Source organism: Camelus ferus, chromosome 34 (assembly GCF_009834535.1).
Source record: "Camelus ferus isolate YT-003-E chromosome 34, BCGSAC_Cfer_1.0, whole genome shotgun sequence".
Classification (NCBI taxonomy): Eukaryota; Metazoa; Chordata; class Mammalia; order Artiodactyla; family Camelidae; genus Camelus; species Camelus ferus.
The window spans coordinates 2,538,355-2,561,335 of record NC_045729.1 but is presented as its reverse complement, the minus strand read 5'-3'; the positions used below and the strand labels follow the sequence as shown (position 1 = coordinate 2,561,335).

The window sequence follows — 22,981 nt, the reverse complement described above, 5'->3', positions numbered from 1 at the left end:
AAAGAACATCTTTTAATAAAACTTGATTTAAACCCTCTGATGAGACTTTAAAATCTCATTTCTTTCAGCAAAGATTAACTGATTCACTCTGGATTTTACTGCAAATGAATTGAACTCGACTTTCTCAAGGTGCTAACAAGTTTCTGTCTCTGAATTCTCCCTGGAAACAGACATTAAGCTGGAAATGATACTGATTTTCCTACCTTCCGTTTCCTGCTGTGCACTTTTTGAAAGTGTACAACCTTTGTTACCAGAAAGTTTGACCTTCAGGGGGAGCGGTTTTGGGTGCATGACCTGAGTGGCAGAGGATGGTTTCAGCTCCCAGAGAACCTGGGGGCTGGGCTCCTAACGAGGGCTGAACCACCTACCAGAGACAAGCCAGCCCAAGCTGCCCACGCCAATCTTTGTTTTCATACCTAAGAGAGAGACACCTTTTATACATAATTTGTGAAATTAGAAGGTACTGTGACTGTTGGCTGGCCAAGAACGGTCCGCTGTTTTATTGTCATGTTTTTACTGAAAATCGGGGCTGGTGGTCTTCATGTTAGTCTTCTCCCAGCGGTTACAGCTTTGATTCAAAGAGGACTCAAGACCCAAAAGTTATCACCATTATTCTGGGTGGAAGTTCTCTTTCTGTAAGCCGCTTGGGGAAACACTGAGTCATTAGCCTGATGTCAATATCTCTGAAGCCAAAAATACACACTGGCCATGATCAGCTTTGCCACCAATACAATTTCACAAACACTGACCACCTGCTAAATGCTAGACATTGTAATTGGCAAAAGAAGTGGAATGAAAAGCAGAACCCCTGGAATTACAGAGGGCACTCAGCCTAAGGGTCCCCAACTTTACCGGTTGCCCCTACTGAATTGTGTGCCCATGTTTTCACTATGCAGGGTCAACAGTAACACTGTAAAAAGATTCTCAGGTAGCTTGTACACACACTGAGGTTCCAGCAGTGCTGCTGCATGACTTATCAAAGGCAGCCAAGAGTAGCTCCTGCTACAAAACCCCTACGTAGGGCTTCAGTCTCTGTAGGATGAAGATTTATAGGGGAAAACGAGTAACTGACCCCACAAGTCTGACTTCCAAGAGCTAGAAGCAGCATGTTGCAAGGCAGTGTTACCCAGGAGACAGTCTCAGACCTTGGGGAAAAGATCATGTTTGCGGCATAGACATTGCATTTACTACTATTCAACTTAGCAAATATGCAAACATCATTGTGTATTATGTGTTAGAGCTATTTCCCAAGGGAGGCGGCTGTCCGGGCTATCCTCTCCTTATTGGGGTCTAGCGAACTCCTACTTGGGTCCTCCTGTGGTGCCCAGTCCCACCCTGGATATCAAGGTGTGACACCCGTGTCCCTAAGTGGACACTCTTTGGGATGTGGCTTCAAAGTTGTATGGTTATAAGAAATTTGCATCACAGAAATTTGCTGCTTTCTTGTTGACTCATTCATTTGGTTGACAAACATTTAAAGAGCTTCTGTAAGACTCTATGGGGGTCCACTATGTTTACAAACTCTTGGGTTTCTATTCTAAAATATACATCTAAGTAATTCTTCCATGGGCACATGTTTTTAAATGAAAACTTGTTTTTTAACCCTGGGAATTTGACTATTGATTTCATGAACTCAGAACTCTTCCTCCAAGGATTCTGTAACATTAACTTGGAAACTTTCCCAAAATCCAAAGGAAGATGCGGACTTAGGAAATAAAGGCAGAAAATTAAGTCCCTCGGGACATAATTTAGCTTGGCTATGCTTCAAAAATCAGCAGAGAAAAAGCCACAACAATTTGATGGTTAAAGATTTAACGATTTTCATTTGTTATGACTCACATCAGTCAGAACGACAACTTAACCTTTCGTATATGAACTCGGTGAGATTAATCACCACTTACTTCAGCCTATGAATCTAAATATTGGAGGTCGTCCATTAATATTCACGTGACACAATGGAAAAGCTAGCATCAAATTTATTCGCAGGGAACTCGAATCCTTTATGAAAGCATGTTCCTCTACCACGCCTCTACTGACCGATACACTTTTAGAAAGACATCCCATCATGTAATTTCATGTGGTGTGTAAGTATTACAAGATGCAAAGACTGAGGCAGGTGAGAATTCCCTCTTGGTTCTGTACTCCTGGGTGACTCTGCTTTTCCCTGGGAGCCTTTGGAAGTCATTAGACACCAGCAGGGGTCAGACACATGCCACCTTAACAGAGATTTTAAAATGTTTTTTTTTAAGAAAGCCCAAGAAATGGCCAAGTGGTAATTTTGTTGCTGTTGTTTATGGTTCTAAAAGGGAGATGAACAGTAGGGAAGATATATTTCCTCTGTCATCTCCTCTTTTGCTCACCCTTTGGTAGGAGTTAATGAAATAGGTGTGGTTTTGACATAATAACTTATAGCAAATAACTACCTGAATGGAACCTTCCTTGGTCATTTAGTAACACAACGCCCACATGAGAACTGAGGTTCATTTCAACCTGTTTCTGAATTCAGTAGCATGCTTTTCGTATCTACATCGTGGCCCAAGTTTCTTCGCTAATTATCCCGTATTAAAAAGCAGAGGCAATATGCCTACCATTCTATTGGATTACTATACCCGGATCGCATCTGACTCAGCTTTGCTTGACAAGACCTTAGTTCAACCCTGTTTCTAGTTCCCTCTTTCTTCTCCTTCTACTATACATAGACAAGTAAAAGACATCCTTTCCAGAGCATTGCTTTCAACACACTTTCTTATATAAAAATCGTCATGAATGCCCTATTGCCTACAGATAGACTCTTAGTTTAAAACCCTTTACAATATGGTTCTGACCAATGTTCCAAGCATACCCAGGTACCCACCAGTCCAGCCAGACTGAGTGCCTTTTGGCATCTATTCTATGGAACCTAAGATATCACCTACCTCACTGTCTCTCTACCCTCTCTGTATGTTAAGATCACTTGGGGGTGCTTCTGAAAAGGCCTTAGAGTTCTGAAGTTGGGCTTCTTAACAAGGAAGCGCTCCGCAGGAATATGCCCACCAACCTGATGTGAGGATTAGGGATACAACCAACCTCCTTGGTTTATACTAGTGGAAACTGAGACGCAGGGGCCTCAGAGATTTGCCCTGGTCCCATGCAAAGAGGAAGCCTGCCTTCCAGGTCCTGCGCCCCTCAGCCTGGCATTCCCACCAAGCCATTTCCCAGACGGCTCTTCCCTGCCTCCCCACTCGGCCTCTGGGAGGCCTTCCCTGACTCGCCCAGCTCAGCACGGCCCCATTACCAGCACTCCTAAACACGTAACATAATCAGAAACCGTAGAGATGCCACCTTTCCTAAGTTTGGGGGCTGCTTTTTGAGTCCCTACTAAGAAGAAAGATGTAGGGGAATGGCTGTTAGAAGCCCTGTTCTGGCCTCCAAGGGTGCAGCTGCCCTGTGTTCCCCAGCTCCACAGTCTGAAGAGTAACTGGGCTGGACTGACTCTGTTTCCCCAGGGCCCTGGCCCAGCACCAGAAGGAGCCCCACTTCTGCCTCCAGCGGAGGGTGCGAGTCTGCCTGCCAGTGACCACGCCACACAGGCAAGGTTTAAAAGCTTCATATTTCACAGTGGCTGTTTGCTGACCACTTACTCTGTGCTAAAGACAGAGTCAGTGAATCCTTGGCATTATTTAATTCCCAATAAGCATTACGAATGACGCATAATTATCTACGTTTTAAAGATGGAGAAAACACTACTTGCAACCACCATCCCAGTAAAAAATCAAAAACGGAGATTTGGAGAGCTCACGTGGTTTGCCCCCAGCACACAGCTGCCGTAACACCGGGATTCAAATTTGGAACTTCAAAGTTAGCGCATTCCGTCAATGGGCCACAGCTGGCATTTCTGCACCTGCTCTGTGAAACGTTACTCCCTCTGTCTGTGACCATCACTTGGTGGTAAGCTCTTTCATGGGCGGGGACCCACGTCTTATTAATCTTACTTCTTTTATCCTACAGACTAGCACAGTGATCTGCACAACAGAAGTTCAATAATTGCTAAGTTATTTTTAAAAGCCATGGTTTTACTATTTTTCTTCATTCCTAGACCTTTGTCAATCTCCTTAAATAAGTTTTATAATCTCCTTAAATATGCTTTTTTTAAAAGAACAGAGGAGAATGATATAATTATCCATTTTTATCTTTTTCTACAGCTCTTTAAATATTACAGAAGTGATCCTAGGGAGAGAGAGGCAACCTCTCTAAGCCTTAGAGTCATGAGAAAGTTACAAGTGTAGGTCTCATTTATTGAGCATTTCTTATTTACCAGGCACGGCTAAGCAGTTTCTTTACCTTAACTCTGCACAGTAGCTAAAAGCATCCAGAATCCAGAGTGACTGGATCTGACTCTGCTGTTCGCTAGCTGTGTTCCTTGGGGACATTACCTGACCTCCCTGTGTCTCTGGCACACAGTAGGTATGTTTTGGTTCATTAGCTCATTTAAGGTTTCTAAAATCACCCATTAAAACCTACAGCCCCTCCCCTTTAAAAATTAATTTCTAAAATCAAGGAGAATGTGGTGTTTTGGAAATTCCTTCCAAAGTAACGTACTTCCACGTGTCAAACTATTCGTCAGAAACTGAAGGTAGACATTTCAGTGATTCCTCCTGTGTCTAGTCTGATACCATAATGGGCTTTTAGAGTAATAATCAGCATTAAATACACAAATGAATAGCATTGCACTACATGTAAAATAACAGGAACAGAGGCCAAACCCCTGGAAACCTGAGTCTAAGGCAAGGTTGAGGGGACCTAAATGCAGACAGACAGCTCAACAACCACTCAGCTGACGTTGGAGCCGCACACAGGAGAGGGTCTTCATTCTGTAGGAGTGATCGCTGAAGGTGAATATTTAAGCAAGAAAGAATCGGGAGCAATTTTGAGCCTCTTTTATCAGCCAAGCCAGGAAATCTTCTTAGAAAACAAAGCTTTAAGCAGTTATTTCCATGTGAAAAGGAATAACAAGAGAGGCAGAAAATTTCAGACAGACATTACCAAATTCTTAATGATGGGAATTAGCCAGGCGCTCTGACAGTGCAGATCACCCCTGGGCCAGCATTAGACAGTATTCAAACCTCCTAATGCACCCATTTTGGCTCTAGAATCGGCACTTGAGGGAAATCGGATGCCTATTATCAGTGCCAGCCCCATCTATGTGGGAATACTCTGTCCGCCGTTTAGACGGAATTGACAAGTCAATTCAAAAGCGGGTAAGTCTGAAGACAACATTTTCCTCTGAATCCACCAAGCACGTTATACAGGTAGCCACGCCCACAGGTGGTTTTTCTGAATTCCATACAGAAAGTTTGAAGTAAGGATCTCACAACTGGTGAACAAATGGACCAAATGAAACCTCGGTGCATCCCCCATCCCATCAGGCAGGGGCACGCCTCGTCACAGACAGGATCACCGAATCCTCCGGAAACGCATGTCACCCTAAGGACACTGAGAACAGTCAGAGCTTCTGTTAAGGGTTCAGCTGGCACTGATGGGAGCCCCGGGTGGGTGGGAGAAGCAGGGAGTAAAATTGCTCCCGGTTATACGAAGGAAAAATATTGCCAGTCATATCAGTCAACAAAGGATGCTGCAGCCATCAAGTCATCAGCCGTTACTGCCACCCCAGCAGTGAGTGGGGGGAACTCAGGATGCAGACAAGCAGGTAGCCCGGCCTCTGCCGCCACCCCCAGTGGTGCCTCCTGAGGGGACTCAGGATGGGAAAGAACAGGACACTGGCCCTAGAGAGCCAGGTGCACATCAAAGGAATGATTTCAATGAGCCCAGGCCTTTGCACCTTCCCCTACAACAAAAGTGTTTAATTCCTTAACCTGAGATACCCGGTTTTCTTTAACTAACAGTAACCTTTTGATGTTCTGACTACCTTTGCTGTAAAAACTCCTACATATCCTGGCTCCTCCGGTGCCTCGTTGGAGCCATCTGAGGGGCTGTCATCCCGGGCTCGAGTCCTCAGAAATGGCCACCAATAAAACCTAACTCTCACCTTGTAGGCTGTGCATTTCACTTCTGTGGACAGTGAGCTATGTTAATTGCCTCTGCATCTTCTGAGTGGCTTCATCTGCCAAAGAGTCATCAGCTGATGATGGATAAGCCTTCATGACCTAAAACATCTTGTTCTCAAATCTGAGTGTTTAAGAATCCTTCAGTGTTTGGTCACATGTAGGATCCAGACCTCACAAGGCTGAGCAGGTCTGGGGTAGGGCCCAGGAATCATTGTTCTGAATAAGCCCCTATAGTAACAGGTGATTCTGTCGAGGGTGGTCTTCAGCCTATGCTTTTAGAAACTCTGCCCTGGTTACTGTGTGGGGTTTGCCTGCTCTATTGGTCCTGGTATGAGGCTAAATGTAAAAGGAAGGGGAAAAGAGACTTTCTGGGACAATCGGGGCCAAAGAGAAAGGTCACAGTAGCTGGTTGATTTGCCTGGATGAGCGATACTCTGGATGCCAGGTGACGCAGGGAGGCTGGAAAGGGGAGGTGCATGGATGGGGGACACTGTAGTTGGAAGAGGCAGTTTTCTCTCTCGTAGAAGCTCTGTTGCAAAATGTCCTCTATTGTGCATCCAAGTCTTAGCTCCCGTGTCATCCACATAGGCTTCATAACAGAAATAAACAACTCCTAACATTCTGCGAGCAAAACTCCACTCCCTTAAGTCTCTCCCAGGAATTTCCAAAATTCCTGAGAAGGGGTTCCTGGGACCAATAACATCATCCTCACTGGTTTCATAAGAGAAACATTAAGTAGAAATTAGATCTTGTTCATAATGTGTGAATTTTGCCGTTAAACGTTTGCAGTTTCACAGGGAATTCTCCCTTTGGTTAGACAGCAGTGGGACTGTTTCTCTTGCGCGTTAAGTAACAGCATTTACATCATCTCACAGTCCTGGCTCGATCTCAGCGACGGATACTTAGCACATCTTCTTTTAGTAATTAAGGATCTGTTAAGTTTGTCAGTTTAGAAAACTTTTTGGATTCCGGTGTAAAGTCTCGTGACACATTCATTTAAACTGAAAGCAGATGCTTGCTTTGAGAAAGTATTGACATTTTGCGAGAATTTAGGAAATGCAGTAACAGAAATAAATGGATCTGGCAATGCCTTTGGCAGCAGTAAAATTTCCTATTAACCACGGCGTGAACTTGGAGAGCCGGGCAGCTCTCTTAACTACCATTCCTTTGCTGTTGTTGGATTCAGAAATGACCTCTCACAAAGGGAAAAGATTGTGATGTTTGGGGGGGCGATGGGGGTGGGAGGTGCTGATAGACCGATATCAGCTCTTGTGAAAAACTGAACTGTAAATGTTGCTGTGAAAGTCTCTAAGACAACCCTGTCAGAGCGCACGTTTTCTCTGTGGCTCTAGAAAACTGTCTTTCCTAGTAGAAGGGAAAGAAGAAAATTGGATCCGACTCTGTGCAGCCTATTTTATGTGCAAGTTTACTGGCAAGAGAAATCTAGTTTATGGGGGCTTCCTTTGTTTTTCTGCTTGACCCTTTATGGAAGCCACATAAGAGATCTGTCCAGAGGACAGACTCATACATGTGGTGGTAAAGGATGGAATTTGTTTTCAATTCAAAACTGAGACAGGAGGGGAAGGGGCAGGGCACAACCATTAAAAGAATGGCAGAGCGATCAGCACCAAGATGGCGGAAGATTCAACCCCCCCCAGACCTTGAGCTTCAATGTCCCACTGTAACACGACAGCTAAGTGACACTCCCACGGGTGCCATGACAGTTTCAAGGTTTATCGTAAAATGTCAAAACGTGGGCGATGACCCACTTTCTGGGGATCTCAGCCCCTTCCCCAAAGTAGCTGGAATAATCCACATTCTGCCCATGGGACGTGTATCTCCTAGACTGCGGCCTTTCTCTGGCCTTCTGAGACCGCCTGCACTCTGTCTACGGAGGGTCTATCTCCCTGAATAAATCTACCTTCACTCTGCCACCGCTCACTCTTGAATTCTTTCCTGCGTGAAGCCAAGGACCCTCATGTGGCAGGGCAAGTCCCAGGGACCTGGCTGAGACCTGGGATACGGCCATCCCCTTTTGCCCCGTTTTCCTGTATGAAAGCCATACTCACTATAGTCAGAATTATGAGAGCAGAGCACCTGCAGTTACCACCTCTCCTGGCAGTGGGTTTGCAGAACCAGGGTCAGGTCACTGCAGCCTCTCTGGGAGCAGTCGGGGCGTCCGCCCTGCATTGAGTCCCCTCCTCCTCTTTTGCTCCTTTGGCTCTTGAGGTCTTTATCTGCTCAATGAGGTTACTGCCTTGAACCCCAGAAGCAGGACGCTTGCCCCATGATCTTTGCTCCTGCGTGTAGCACCCAGTTCTGCACCCCAAGTGCATAGAGGTGGGCTGGGGGGGTGGGGTGGGAAATGGTCTCAAGCCAACATCTCTTCAAAGCACACAAAATATTTATGCTAAGCTCTTCCATGATTTGAAGGCAAGCATAGAAATGATGTCCCCGGGTTGGGACCTGGAAGAGAAGGCTGCTGACAATAGCCTGGTTTAGCCAAGATTCATTTGCCCCATAGATAAAGGGTCATTTTGATGATACCATTGAATGCACATCCCTGGTTTTAGGCTCAGACAAACTGCTGTCCCAGTCCTGGCTCTGCCCTTTCCAGCTGTATGACTTGGGTTAGATGGTCCCCCTCCAGGAGCCTCAGTGGCTGAATCTGTGAACTGGGCACATTAATCTCTACCTGGTTCCCTAAAATGAGACAATGCATGCAAGAAGAAACTTCCAATGACTACCTGCATTGCCAGGATTCTTTTAATTGAACTGTACCTTTTTTAAGTGATAAGTCAAGAGTTGTTCCAAGTCATCCCCTAGCACAGAAGCTTAAAGGGACTAGATAACAAATGAGGCCAGAAAGATTATGAGAGGTAAAGGAGTGAGAAAATGATTTTCAGGACAGAGGAGACCACTGCAAACTTCTATCCCTGACAAAGCAGTCTGGCCTGTTTACTTATCCTCTCAGAAGTATTTATGCAAGGAAAGAAAATGATGACCTTCCAAAGCTGTCAAGAGAACAGAAACAAAACCAGGCGTTCTAGAAGCTTGCTTCCTGGGCAAAACTGTCTTCTGGCCTCAGGAATGTTTACTGCAGCCATCACAGCACAAGAAAGGATTGAAAAAAGGGACCCTTCCTTCTTCCTCGTAAACCACATAATGGATTTAAAACAACCCACACATGCTCAATTTATTAGTAATCACAGCATGACTGAGAAGAACTTTGGTGGGGGAGAGATACTTAGAAAAATATTTTAATGATTAGCAATCTGTTTATATGCAAATAACTCCCAAATCTTGAGGAAGAAGGTAAACATTCTCATCATTTCCCAGATAATTCAGTTTTGCGCAGACATGGAATATAAGATGATAAAATGCAAAAAAAATGATATTTTGATTTCTTCTTTTTTTTTTTTTTGGTCTTTTTGTTTGTTTTAGGGGGTATGGAATTAGGTTTATTTACTTTATTATTATTTTTTTAACGGAGGTGCCGGCGATTGAACTCAGGACCTCGTGCATGCTAAGAAACAGTACTGTGGATGAACGCGAAGAGCGGTCACTTTACAACCTTTGGGATAGTCTCTGAAATGTCGTTTGCATGGTTCCGTCTCCCATACAGTGACAAGGGGTGGGTTTGGCTGGGTGTCTGGGTCTGCACCATGTCGGGGAGCAGAAGAAGATGCGGAAGGAAGTGGCAAGATTATGGGACGTCCTGAATGTTCACACATTTGTGATGGATTATCAGTGAATTTCTCAGGTGCTCCTCAATTTACAGGGAGGGTGGCAGAAGAGAAGATGTTGGGAATGGAAAGGAAAAGGTGACAAATGTGTTGTAATACAAGAAGCTAAACAAACAACTTCAAAAAAAGCAGCAGGTGGGCAACAGGGGCACAGCCCTCACCGCAGAGAAATCAAGGGAAGTAGGGGCGAGAGAACCTTTGGAATTCCCAGCTGCTGTTCAGCGAGCAGCCCCAGCAGGGGTGAATGAACAGGGGGGAGGGGGCAGGGGGGAGAAGTGCCAAATGCTAACCGGTCCTCCTGCCAATTGTGCAGAGAAAGGAAGGAGCAAGGAGAAGCACTTGAGGGAGTGGCTGAACTGAGATGTTCCCCAGGGGAACTGGGGGCCTCGTGCTGAAGTTTCTGGAATGGGAAGAGTCTGAAGACCTTAGAGAGAGCCCATGATGATGGGCGGGGGGAGGGGGAGAAAGGGAATCCAGAACACATGCGGATTTGACATTGAAGACTACTAATAGCGAAAATATAGAAAAAGACTGACAACACCAGATGTCAGTGAGGATGCTAAGCAAATGGACCTCTCCCCAACATGGATGGCGTGAAAAGTGGTACAGTTACTCTGGAGAACTGTTTATTTGTCAGTTCTTAGGACATGAAAGATATATCTACCCACAATTCTCTTCCCAGACATTTACCCAAGAGAAATAAACACACAAGGACTGGGACACGAATAGTCACAGCATGAGTATTCACAGTAACTCAGACCTGTAAACAAACCAAGTATCTGCCCGCAGGAAAACGTCTAAACAAATTACAGCACATGTATACAACGGAACACTATTCGGCAATTAAAAACACATGTGATGTGTAACAACTCGGATAAGACTCAAAAAATCACGCTAAGGGGAAAAACATCCAGATGCCAAAAAGTACGTATTAAACGTGCACCTTTCTGGGCAGTTTTGTGACAGGCTAAACCTAGTTTGTGGTGAAAAAAATTAGAACGGTGATTGCCTCGGGAGGGAGAAACTTACTGGAAAGACATGAGGGATCTTTTGGGGGTGACAGCAGTGTTCTATATGTTATCTTGGGAGTAATTAAAAGAGTATATAAAATTGTCAAAACTCATTGTACTGAACATTAAAGACTGTATTTTCTGCGTACTAGTTATGCCTCGATTTTAAAAAAACACACGTAAACACGGGTGTGACTAGTGGGCTTATTAAGCAGGGAAGACAGTTCTTCCCGCCCTGGGAGAGCAAAGTGTGCGTCTACAAACACGGGGGGAACGTTACGGTAGGAAGAAGGGAGGCTGAAAACATTCACTTGAATCACTTGACTATTCTTAGTACAACTAAAGGTGTGTGCGCCTTCTGGGTGTGTGCACCAGCACCGAGAAGCAGAACAAAGAATACATATATTAGGAAAACAGGAAATTTTGGGGAGATATTATAAGACCATAAGGGATGAATTTCTAACAGCTGGAACCCCTGATTCTCTTTTTTTCCAGAATGCTGTCTTCAGGGGTGGTAAGGGTCCCATTCAACTCAGATGTATATGTTCTTACCTCCAATACCTGGTGAGTATACTGGATGAGGGTCTAGGACATACCAACAGAGGTGGAATCTGAGTCTTGGAGTGGGAGTGGTGCAGTAAAAATAATATCAGATTACATATAAAAATAAAATTAGATATTACAGTGGTTCGCAGTCTCCCAATACTCAACCCCATCTAATACATCTTATACTTGAGTATTTAATTGGGGGAGAAGGTGATTAGGAAAAAATGCTTAAAATAGCTCCTAGGGTGGGGAAGGGGTGATAATGAAAAAAGTTGAGAATTGTTGGTCTGGAGAAAGCAAATGGTAGGCACTGGGGGTACCCTGAGTTGGGGTAAATGGCAGTCAGGGTGTGAGTCTAAGCTGATGTTACACATGTTAATAAAATAGAACAGCTACATTAGAGATGCGATTATAAATTATAAACATAAAAGTCAGAGAGAACAGATGCCAACAGTGGTCAAGCGCAGGGCCGCCAGGAGTGAGGGAGTGCATGGAGAAAAACACCTGTCATGGAAGAAAGACGTGGTGATGTTCAGTCTTACAAGAATAGACTCGTGAGCGCAGAGAAGAGCCAGGAGGTGGCAGGCTGTTATCCCACGACCCCTTCAAAGGGGCAGGAGGAGTGACAGAGAAGGGGAAGGGAAGGGTGGGAAGAAATAATACATTAAAGCCAAAGAGGAACGTTTCAGAGTTCAGGCACCACAGAATGAAAAAGGTGTGCGTAATTAAAAAGCCCACGGAGTGGCTGTGTCTGTGAATGGCCAACATAGAGCAAAAATGGCAGGCTCTGGAGTGAAGGCAGCAGAGGACCCAGCTGATGGATGTAACTGGATGGATTCACTAAAGGAGGCGGCACAGGCTGGTGAGCAAGGCAAAGTCATTGCCCTGATGCTGGAGTCCCTGAGGACGATGGGAGGATGTACAAACGCCTGTGACACGGCCGTGATGAGGATGGGGATGGTGTCCAGGAGCTGCTGGACTGGGCTTCAAAAGAGCTAGAGGCGGAGAGCTGGAGAGAGACAGGTGTGAGCTGCCTGAAGACGAGAGGGGAGAAACTGCCGTGGGGTTAGACTCCAGACAAGGAAGGCTGGAGGTAACCTAGCGGGATGGGTCACAGTGGAGGTGGGGACGGGGAGCAGGCTCTCACCCCAAGGACGACGCACAACCTGCCCCCAGGAAGCTGACCTCTACTGCGGTGGGAAGGACCTCAACAAGTTTTCCTTTACCCAATGGACCGGCATTTTGGATTCTCTGGGGTTTCAGGTAAAAGGCAGACGGGGGAGAACTACTATCTGAGCGTATGAACTTCCTTTTTGTGAAATAAAAGGTGATGTGGCAAGTGCCAAATCTATAAGAAAATGTATCCAAAGTGTTTAAATTTATTTCAAAGCTAACGGTTACCTTCCTTTCCTCATCCTTTTATTCTTTAGAAATTCCATTTTCTAAAGGATCAGACTAAAGAAAATCAAATGTACACTGTTCTCAAATTCATCTTCTACATAATTCAATTATTGGACGTCCTTTTTCACTTTCTTCTGAGTTTTGATGATAAGAGTTACTGTTGACACCCATATAACACCCACATCCTATTAGGTGAACGGAAGGCAGTTTTGGCAACAGGAGAGACAGTGTGATTCTTTGAGAGGTTCGTTTCATATGCTGCTTCAGTAACGAGCATGAGAAACCATCTCACCCAGGCAGTCACCGGAGGATTTTCCCCTGCCCTGAATTAAAGGATTCTATTATGTTCTCTGGAGCCATCAGGGATTGCGCTCTTTTCATCCATAAAGTGTTTATGCTAATCTTGTCTATTTTATTTCACATTTTAGGTTCCACGCAGAGCCAACAGTAATTAATATAAATTAAGAATGCTGGTGTGGAAAGCTGTTCCTTATCAATCCGTCACACTGCACAGAATGATAGGAGATTAGCTTCAATGGCCAGTGAAATGGTTGTGAAAGAGGTCAGATATATTTGGATGACAGTCAGGGGACTGTGCTGCTGTCAACAGGTCAAAAGCTGTCTGTCACACGACTCCAAGAATTCAGATGCAGTTTGTCCTCAGTGCTCAAAGATTTCTGGAACGCTCTGACAGAATCACATTGTATTTAGATGTGATTTAGAGCTTCTGTCCTGGACAAAGACTCATATATCTCTCAAAGTCAAGGTCATTAATAAAGGTCTGTGCTGTCCAACATGGCAGCTGTAACCACACGTGGCCACTGAGTACCTGAAATATGACCAGTCCGAGGTGTGCTGTTTGTGCAAAACATATACTGGATTTCAAAGATTAATTGAATGTATATACAAATTGAATTGAATGTATATATTCAAAAAGAAGGTATACTATCCTGTAATATTTTTACATGTTCAGTTCACAGAGAACGATAATTCAATTTCTTGGAATAACATAGAATGGAAAAAAAATCTGAAAAGATTATGTGTATACATATGTATGTGTCTAACTGAATCACTTTGCTGTACACCTGAAACTAACATTGCAAATCAACTACACTTTAATAAAAATTTTTTTAAAGAAAATTAAAAATAAAATTAATTTTTACTGTATTAATTACATGTTAAATAAGAATATCTTGGATATATTGGGATTAAATAAAATATATTACTGAAATTAATTTCACCCTTTTATGTTTTAAAATACGGCTACTTGAAAAATTTAAATTATAGATTCTGGCTTTCATTACATTTCTGCGGGGCAGGGCTGCTCTGGGCTGTATCTGAAGTTCTGAGGTGAGGCACAAGGAGGCAGTAAAGTGTGGTGATTAAGGGCAAGGGCCCCTGGTCAGAAAATTTGAGGTTCAATTCCCACAACTTCCATTTCCTCACAAAGGGACCTTGGCACCGAACTTATCTTCTCCAAATCTTAGTTTTCTCACTGATAAAACAGGACTAGCGATGGTGCCTTCCACTCAGGGATGATTAAATCTCAACTGCTCTTGTCTAAGGAGATAACTTGCGTTCTTAGAATGAGCATGAGGTTCTAGGTGACAAAAAAGGACACACTTTCTAAAAGTTAGCTGCCATATGAGAAATAGATTGAGTATAAATCTTAAATAGTAAAGTGGATCAAATAAAACATACTTAAAATATTCTTATCCTCTTTCTGCCTTTGACCCATTTCTACTGAGCAGCAGAAATACCAGAAGGAAAACTCCGAGTTATCTCAATGTGGATTAGCTCTGCTGTTTTCTGGGTCACCTCTCTCTGCTACGAAAAGACATCATGTAAACCAACTTTACTGTTTCCCTGTGAGAGACAGGAAGGTCCTTCCTCCCCAAAGGCAATCACATGCCACTGAGGAACTAAACATTAAGTAATGTTTGAACTGGAGAGCTGTTTGGGCAGAATGGATGATGGACGGTGAATAGGACAGGCCGGGCACTCAATCCTAGGTCAGCCACAGCCTGAGCCAAGGTCACATGAAATCTCCAAGCCTTGGTCTTCTCATCTGCAAAATGGGGATGAGAGTGATAATGAATGCCTCTCACAAAAGCTTGTTTTAAAGAATAAATTAAATGATGGATATAAAAATCCCTTATCTGTAAACTGGAAAATATTACGTACACGTTAGCTACTGTCATGACTTCATTCTACTGGATCGTAAGACTAATCTTCACAGATGGAGCCACTTGGTTCTGGTGTAATGTGAACAAGCAGAAGGTAAAAAGGGTGACTTTGTACACCGTCCTTAACCCCTCAGGACTTGGCCCTCTGGGAGAGCTTTATTTATTTAAAAAAAAAAGATACTCAGAAAACTATAAAGTCCTATACAAATGCAAAGCATTGTTGGCTTGGATAATCATAAAGAGTTGATTTTACTGAAAAAGAGAGAAAAATCTTAGCTGAGTATCTGGGAGTCCGTCCGACTTCTCTGGAGCCATCAGGCACTTGTGCACTTTTCATCCATAAAGCATTTATGCTAATCTTGTCTATTTTCTTTCACATTTTAGGTTCCACGCAGAGCCAACAGTAATTAATATAAATTAAGAATGCTGGCGTAGAAAGCTGTTCCTTATCAATCCGTCACACTGCACAGAATGATAGGAGATTAGCTCTAATGGCCAGTGAAATGGTTATGAAAGAGGTCAAAACTAGTCATCACTATGCTCCAAAAAACATTTCCTTGTCCTCTTTAACTCACAGACACTAACTCATGATAACAGGCAGTGGCAATAATATGTGAACTGAAGAAAGGAAGGTTGGACTGCGCATCTCTCGCTCAGGTCTGGGCAAGATGAAATTGAAAAGAACCTCTGCCATCACTTCCCAGTAGAGCCATGCTCAGCACAGTGCGATCACCACAACTGCAGGGTATCATTCTTAACTAGAGCTGTCGTTTTCATATTCAGGACATCAAAGCTGGCTTCTTTGTCAAAAAAAAAAAAAAATTACTCATCAGCATTATTCTTGAAATCAGTACTCTATAATCCAGGTATCCCAAAAGACAGTGGTTAAGATTTATGTAGCCACTAAGTTACTTGGGCTGTAAGTTGGACATACACAGATGCAACAACGATTTTTACAAATGAGTCCTTGGAACGTCACATAAATAAGTAAGAGCTCATAAAAATAGTAGAGTAAGATCAAAGCATCCTATTGGCCTGTCAACCGTCACCTACATTAGCTAGAATTGATTTTCCCCAACGTCTATGATTTGTTATGATTTTTTTAAAGGAACTTACTGGTACTAAAGTGGCTTTTCTGTCACGGTGTGTACTCCTTCATTCTCAGTTGTATTTTCATCATTCTCATTTTGTGCCAAATTTTAACGATAAATTATCTAGTTTGAAAAATTAAATTCATTTCCCATTTTGGCTGATTGATACTTTTATTTCTTTCATTTTAATTGTACTTTCTTTGTATTTTTTTATTTTTGTGTAATATTCCCTTGATTTTGTATTCCAGCATATGGATGAAACCATTCCTTTTTTTTTTTTTAAGTATAGTCAGTTACAACGTGTCGATTTCTGGTGTACAGCATAATGTTTCCTGGGTACAGCCATTCTTAAATAAGACTTCAGATCCCAGGATTGGCGCCTATCACTTTATACGATGTTACATTATTCTGTGGTTACTTTACAACAGCGCTTCTGTTCAAATAGGATGAAATAACAACGTGCGTCAGCACGCACCCTGGGAAAAAGGACGAGTATCTATACGCCTGCGTAAAATTCAAGTAAAGAGGACGGTGAAGATGCACCCCACGGAGAGGCTGAGGCAATGAAGCCAGACCCGTTAGGGAGAGGATAAAAGAACAAAGCAAACCATTTAGCCCTAAGGCACCAAATGAACGATCCAGAAGTTCAGAGTCACGGAAACCAATTCCGTTAAGCGTGTGGACTGTCAGTCACCTAACACGCACAGATAAGTACATCACTGCTCTCTGATTCTAAACATTTGCACCTTTTTATCCCCACTTCTGTTGTTTTCAACCTGTTTTCTCAAGTGTAGAAAGTTACATTCCACAGCCACCACCACTTCCACTATGATTATCGCCACTGCTACCATTACATGCACCGTCACCAACATGCCTAGGCTTTATATTAACAAAAACATAAGATGCGAAAGTACCCCTTTGTCTTCAAGGACACTAACTTGCACTATCAACCTTTTCCCAGGGCCGTGAGGGAAGAGCAAACACCACTGATTACGGCTGGGAGGGCTTCCTATGAGCAAGAGCTAAACCATGACTAATTCCAAGCAAGCCTCGCTTGGATTCTTACCGACAGCACCAACTGGGCACTGCCTTTGGGCTGCGCTTTCAGAGCGCACTGCTTTTCCTAGACCGGTACTACTTTCCAAGGAATATTCATGAAATACTTGGGAAATGCCTACTAAAAATGATGGACTTTGGGAAATGCTGTATTCCGCGGTCCCTTCTTGAATATTTACAGGGCATTTAGCATGTTAAAGACTCTTGCAATAAAGGAAATATCTTTCTTAACTCAGCATTTCCTAAGTTTATTTGACCATGTAACCCATCCCTGCTCCCTCCCCTCTGCAGACAACCTAGGGACAGCTCCCAGGACTAACACTTCCAGAGAGACGCAGTGGGAAATACTCTTTTTGACTGATAAAGGGTAGAATTTATTCAGATGAATACTACATGCTTCCAAAGCCTGAAAACCCTAACTAGGCTGCCCAGGAAGAGGGGACAATAGCACGAGCAAATGAGTGCTGAGAAGGAAAGGAGTTCTGGAAACGACAGGGTCCCCTGAGCAAAGGCACTCGTTGCACTTACTTAAGGAGATTCCCGAGGTTGAAGAGAGCCCGGTTGTGCTGCGGGTTGAGCTGGAGAGCCCTCTGATAGTACATCTTTGCCTCTGCCGTGTCTCTGGTCAGCGTTCCAAGGTTGTTCAGGGCACTTGCGTGGCGTGGATACAACCTGAAAAATTAGAAATATTAAGCCATGATTGTTCAGAAACTTCTCAACTGCTCACAATTTGCTTGTTCGTCACCCTCCCCAGCCCCAGGCATGCCACAACCAAAAATGATGCACTGAATTCTTCCTTTCTTTTAATGATATGTGTTGGGCCAACGGACGTCCTTCGGAGTCCAAGGACCCCATTCCTGGGCTCTCGGCTGCCTGACGTTCTTTGCCGGGGGTGCTTCCCCTAGCAAACGAACAGCCCTGGGTAACGCCTAACCGCACACTAGCTCAGGCTGGCCTGTTTCAGCCCACCTTACTAGAGTCATAGACCCCACCGCCCTTTAGGGACCCCAAATGTCCTACCTCACCTACAACCAATCAGAAACCTGCACACAAGCTGATCAGGCACCTTGTGACCCGACCTTATAAAACATCCCAATAACCGGCCCTCAGGGCTCACACAGGGACCTCTCGTCAGTGCGGCCCGCCGTGCCTATGACAGTGTACCCCTAACAAACTCCTTTCTACTCTTATACTTAACCTCTGGTAAATTCTTTAACCAACCAGTGTGTCACTGGCTCACCGACCGGCCACCCCGTTGTGCCCTGCAACAGTGTGCCTCTGTCAGACCTTAATGGTCAACTGTGCAGCAGCAGACGTGAAAATACAGCAGGAAAGCAACACCTGGGGTATAAGTAAATAACCCCAGATGGTGCAGAAATAAACAGCATGCAAATCTACCGGGGTTAAAAAAATCTCAGTCCTTTGGAGCCTACAATTACTTTCAACTTCCCTCGACAGAAAATCCCCATTGCCTCAGGCGCTCAGGTTCCGGCACGGTGGACGGCTGGCCAGTGCCCACTATTTACACAAGGTGCTGGGACTTCCTTGGATGAGGGAATCACCACGGATATGTTTGGATCGGAGCATCCGTAGAACCACCGTTATTGAGAAGGTGCTACAAATGTCTCCCCATAGAAATAAACTTTCTCCTCTAAATGGCTCTCATCCTTGACTCCCTTTTCCCATTTTATCTCATTTCCCCCTCCTGTAACCTGGCACCACCTGGCCTGATAGAGTCTCAGAATGAAAATCCTGACAAACACTTAAAACTTTAAAAATGCAGGGGGGAGGGTATAGCTCAGTGGTAGAGTGTGTGCTTAGCATGCATGAGGTCCTGGGTTCAAGTTCCTCCAGTGGGGCAAAGAAAAAAATATATATATATATATATAAATGCACAATGAAGTGAAAATAGAAACCCTAATGTTTAGAAGCAAATGTAAAGAAGGATGGTGTTTAAATCAGCAAACCAAATTTATGCTGATTCAGGAAAAGAATCAATTTCCCTCCTTAACTGGAGACCCTGAGGAAGGCAAATACGCACGGCGACATAATTCAGCTGTTCCTGCTGAAATCAGAGCGGGCATATTTAGCCTTCGAAGAGGTTCACGCTGTCTCCATCACCCAGCGGACTCTGAATAAGCCTTGGCTCTTAGGGAAAGATAATGCCCACGTGATAAAAGCAGGATCTGTATGTCAAGTCTCCTGACAATCACATGTCTTGCTTGTCCTCTCCCAGCCTGTTCTGTACCTTCTAAGAAGATCAATTTAATTTGGGGACAGAAGGGTTCCTATTAAAAGGCCAAGGAAGATAAGCTGCATAGCTTTTTTTTTTTTTTTTTTGCTTTTTAAAAAATCTTTGCCTAACCCAGTTTCCTAAATTAATTTGACCCTGTAATCCTCCCTTCCCGACTCCTTACAGCACAGCTATGAACACCCCTCAGGATTTCCAGGAAGACGCTCTGGATAATGCTCCTCTTGACTGACAAGGGGTAGAACGTTCCATCCTCCCAAGGTCTGGGAGCCCTAATTATTCACAACGACTTTAGAGGGACTCGGAGAACGACATTAAGAGAGGAAGTTGGGAAAAAGCAAACACACCAGGCCAGCACACGCAATGTTGTTTGCTTCTGGTCTGGTCTCCTTTGGTTAGCAAAGGCAACCTGAGGCTCCCTGGTGCTGAAACAGGAGTGAAGGGCCAGGGCACAGACTCTAAAGGGAGGACACGGCAGCTGGGGACAGGGCAAGCTGGTCAGGACCAAGATGGCGGAAGACTTGACTTCCGGTGGACCTTGAGCCCATGGCCCAGCCACAGGCGCCATGACAGTTCCCAGGCTGACCATAAAAAGTCAAGAAGTGGGCAGTGGGGGGATTCCTGGAAATCCCTGCCCCTACCCCACAGCAGTTGGAATAACCCGCCTACTCATTAGCCTATGAAATTACTGAGCCCATAAAACCTAGTAAGTCCTCGCCTCCAGGTGGATCTCTCTCTTTTGCCTTCTGAGAAGCCCGCACCGCCTGTGGAGTGTGTATCTGCTTTTACCTTACATATATATCTTTCTCTTTTCTTTTTTTTTTTTTGAGGGGAGAGGTAATTAGGTTTATTTATTTATTTATTTATTTATTTTTGATGGCGATACTGGGGATTGAACCCAGGACCTCGTGCATGCTAGGCGCACACACACTATCACTGAGCTGTACCCTCACTTTAAACACCCCTACACCTCTCCGTCTCTCTCCCTCTCACCTTTCTGAGAGGGCCTGTATTCTGCTTATGGAACGTGTATCTGCTAAGACGCTCTTTCTTCTGAGCGAGATGGACCCCACCCGGTGGAGTGTGTCTCTGGAGTTAAACTTGCTCTCGCTTTACTGTGCCTCGCTCTTGGATTCTTCCCTGCGTGAGGCAAGAGCCTATTCTCCGACAACAGTACCAGTCCCCTAGCACCCAACCTCTCAGTTCTCAGGGGACAGCAAGTCCTCGGTGCTCTGAGATGCCACTACAGGGCATCAGAGCTAAGAGAGAATGCTCTGGTACCTGCCCACCCATCCCCGTGCCCAGAACAGTCTCCTGGGAAGCTGTGTCTGAGAATTACTTTGGGAATGGTTACAGAGAGCACATCACAGCTAGGGCTTAAATTCTTCCAAGGGAAAAATAATTTTTTGGATGTTGAGGAAAGCTCAGACTTCCAAAAGATTTAAGGGTGGTGGGGGAGTCCGGTGAACACGGTGAGAACTGTTCTCTTCGCTTCTTTGATAACAAACAGCAACAGAAAGCACCCTGGGGACCTCTACCTTCTCAGAGGAGGCAATTTCTTAACGCTTGGTCTTTTTCTTATTTCTTTAGGTTTTAGAGCCCTCAAAATAAACGTCCTCGGTGAATGCCCTCAGTCCGGGAAAGGATAGTCTCAAATTCAGTAAGAGCTTCTCCAGTGTGCTCCCTGCCACACAGCTGCCCTCTCCAGCTGGTTCTCAGCCCACCTTTTTTGATTTTATATTTCACAATCCCACTGCCATTTAAAGGAAAGGGCACGTACTTTCAAAGTTCACTGAGTATAAACACATCTCTCTCTCTTTTTTTCACATCGGAAGCAGAATACAAGAACTCTCCAAGACAGAACTATGCAGTGAGAAGGGAAGTAAAGAGAAATAAATACAAGCATTATGAAGAAAAAGGCCTTTAGCATGCCTCGTGCTCCAAGAACGTGTCTGCAGCTGCTTAGGGCAGGGCTTGGTGGCCAGCCACGGGCAGCAAAGGGGCTCCGTGCGAACAGAGTCCCAACCCGTCCAGGAAGGGGATTGCTGGCATCTACAGTGATTTACTGAATCCATTTCCACTCGCAGCCCTCCACTTGGAAAATGTGAGATATTGTTTATTCCTGGTAATAGTAAGGATCTGCTAGCAGGACCTTCTCTCTCTGGGTACCTGATTTGGTTCACCTAATCCAAGCAAGCATTGCATTATTTACGAAACAAAGCTGAATTCCACGAAAAGGATTCTTCAACCAGGTCAAGAAAATTTTCACTTTTTATTTTGAGTTTTACATAGATGTAGATATTTTCTTAAAACATGTACTCTTGTTTAGTGAAGATCTATGCAAGGACAAAACTTTTTTTTTTTTTTTTTGCATGTTTCGTTTCTAAAATGAACTTGTGTTTGAATTAGTTTGGGTCTAACTCAATCCTGATGTCTCCAGGAGGGCAATTTTCTATTGGAAAGATGAATAATTTAAGAGAGGTCTACATTGCTACATCCATTGTCGGAAGAAATTAAGTCGGTCTTGACTTTGACTTCTACACGTAGGTTTTACAAAAGTTCTGTTCGTGACTATTCCCTTCCCCATCTAAACAACCTTGACAGACACTGCAATGAATTAGAGCAGAGCAGTGATTTTCCAGCCTGCTTTTTTAAGACCAACGTGAACAGTCCCTTGATTTTCTTGCTCACAGTCTTGTTCAACATTTCTATTGTATATAGAGGTTCTCTTGCTATTTCCTCCTCCTCCTTCTTCTTCCTCCTCTTCTTATTATTATCATTATTTTTATTTTAGTGAGTTCAACTTTTAAAATTTATTACCAAGAAAATGTGTTACATTGCTAAATAGTTCTGAGGTCTCAGGAAGTTGATTTTTTCCTCCTTAAAAAAAAAAATCTAGGTATAGAGGTACAATTCTATGAGCTGAAGAGGATTTTTTTTTTCCAAGCACTAGATGGTCTACGTTCTTGATAAACACATTCATATGAGCATTTAGGGGGTTCTTCATTTTTATCTAGTGGCATTTCCTTAAGCAGAATGAATAACGTAGGTAGCTAAGGACATTATCATTCCACCCGCGTTCCCAGTCATCTTGTCTCTGAAGAATGAACACCAACAACACGCAACAGGAAGTCATCACTGCGAGGGAACAGTTGCCGACGTGAAAAACAGAAGCCAGGAGAAAAAAGAAAACGCATCCAAAAATATGTAGGAGGTAATTAAGACACTTTACTTTTTGAGAGTGCGTTCTCATACGTGATCTCACTTAACCCTCTAATTCTTCAAGTAGAATTACTGTGCTATTTTACAGTTGAAGACAGGGAGGGTGGAAGAAATAAAGTAAATAGTAAATTACTTTTTAAAAGAAATATCACAGAATCAGTTGGGTTCTCAAGTGTTAAAAGTCAGATGGTTCCTGTAAATCTATTTCTTTTCCCAAATAATCCATAAGTCATTCAACCTGCAGCAAATAAATATACTGCTGCAAATCAGAGCTACCATTTAGAGGAATTTCTCCTTCTATCCTTGGGCCAGTCCCTTCAGCTATGATCTTATGGGAATTACTTCTCAGTGACAGGGGTGAAATAAAGTCAATACTCAGGAAACTTGGCTACTGAGATCCTTACCCCTTGGGGAAATGTGTCTCCTGC

The 22,981-nt window shown here is 43.9% G+C and overlaps 1 protein-coding gene across 6 annotated transcripts in view; it reads right to left on the bottom strand.

Moving 5' to 3' along the window:
• The window catches only part of TMTC1 (transmembrane O-mannosyltransferase targeting cadherins 1), a 239,872-nt gene that overhangs the window by 35,153 nt on the left and 181,738 nt on the right, over window positions 1-22,981 (bottom strand). For all 6 annotated transcript variants that reach the window (XM_032473164.1, XM_032473161.1, XM_032473163.1 and 3 more), the window contains one exon: window positions 17,609-17,752. In XM_032473164.1, the coding sequence (XP_032329055.1) occupies window positions 17,609-17,752 (144 nt within the window). The remainder of the gene's footprint in view (window positions 1-17,608; window positions 17,753-22,981) is intronic.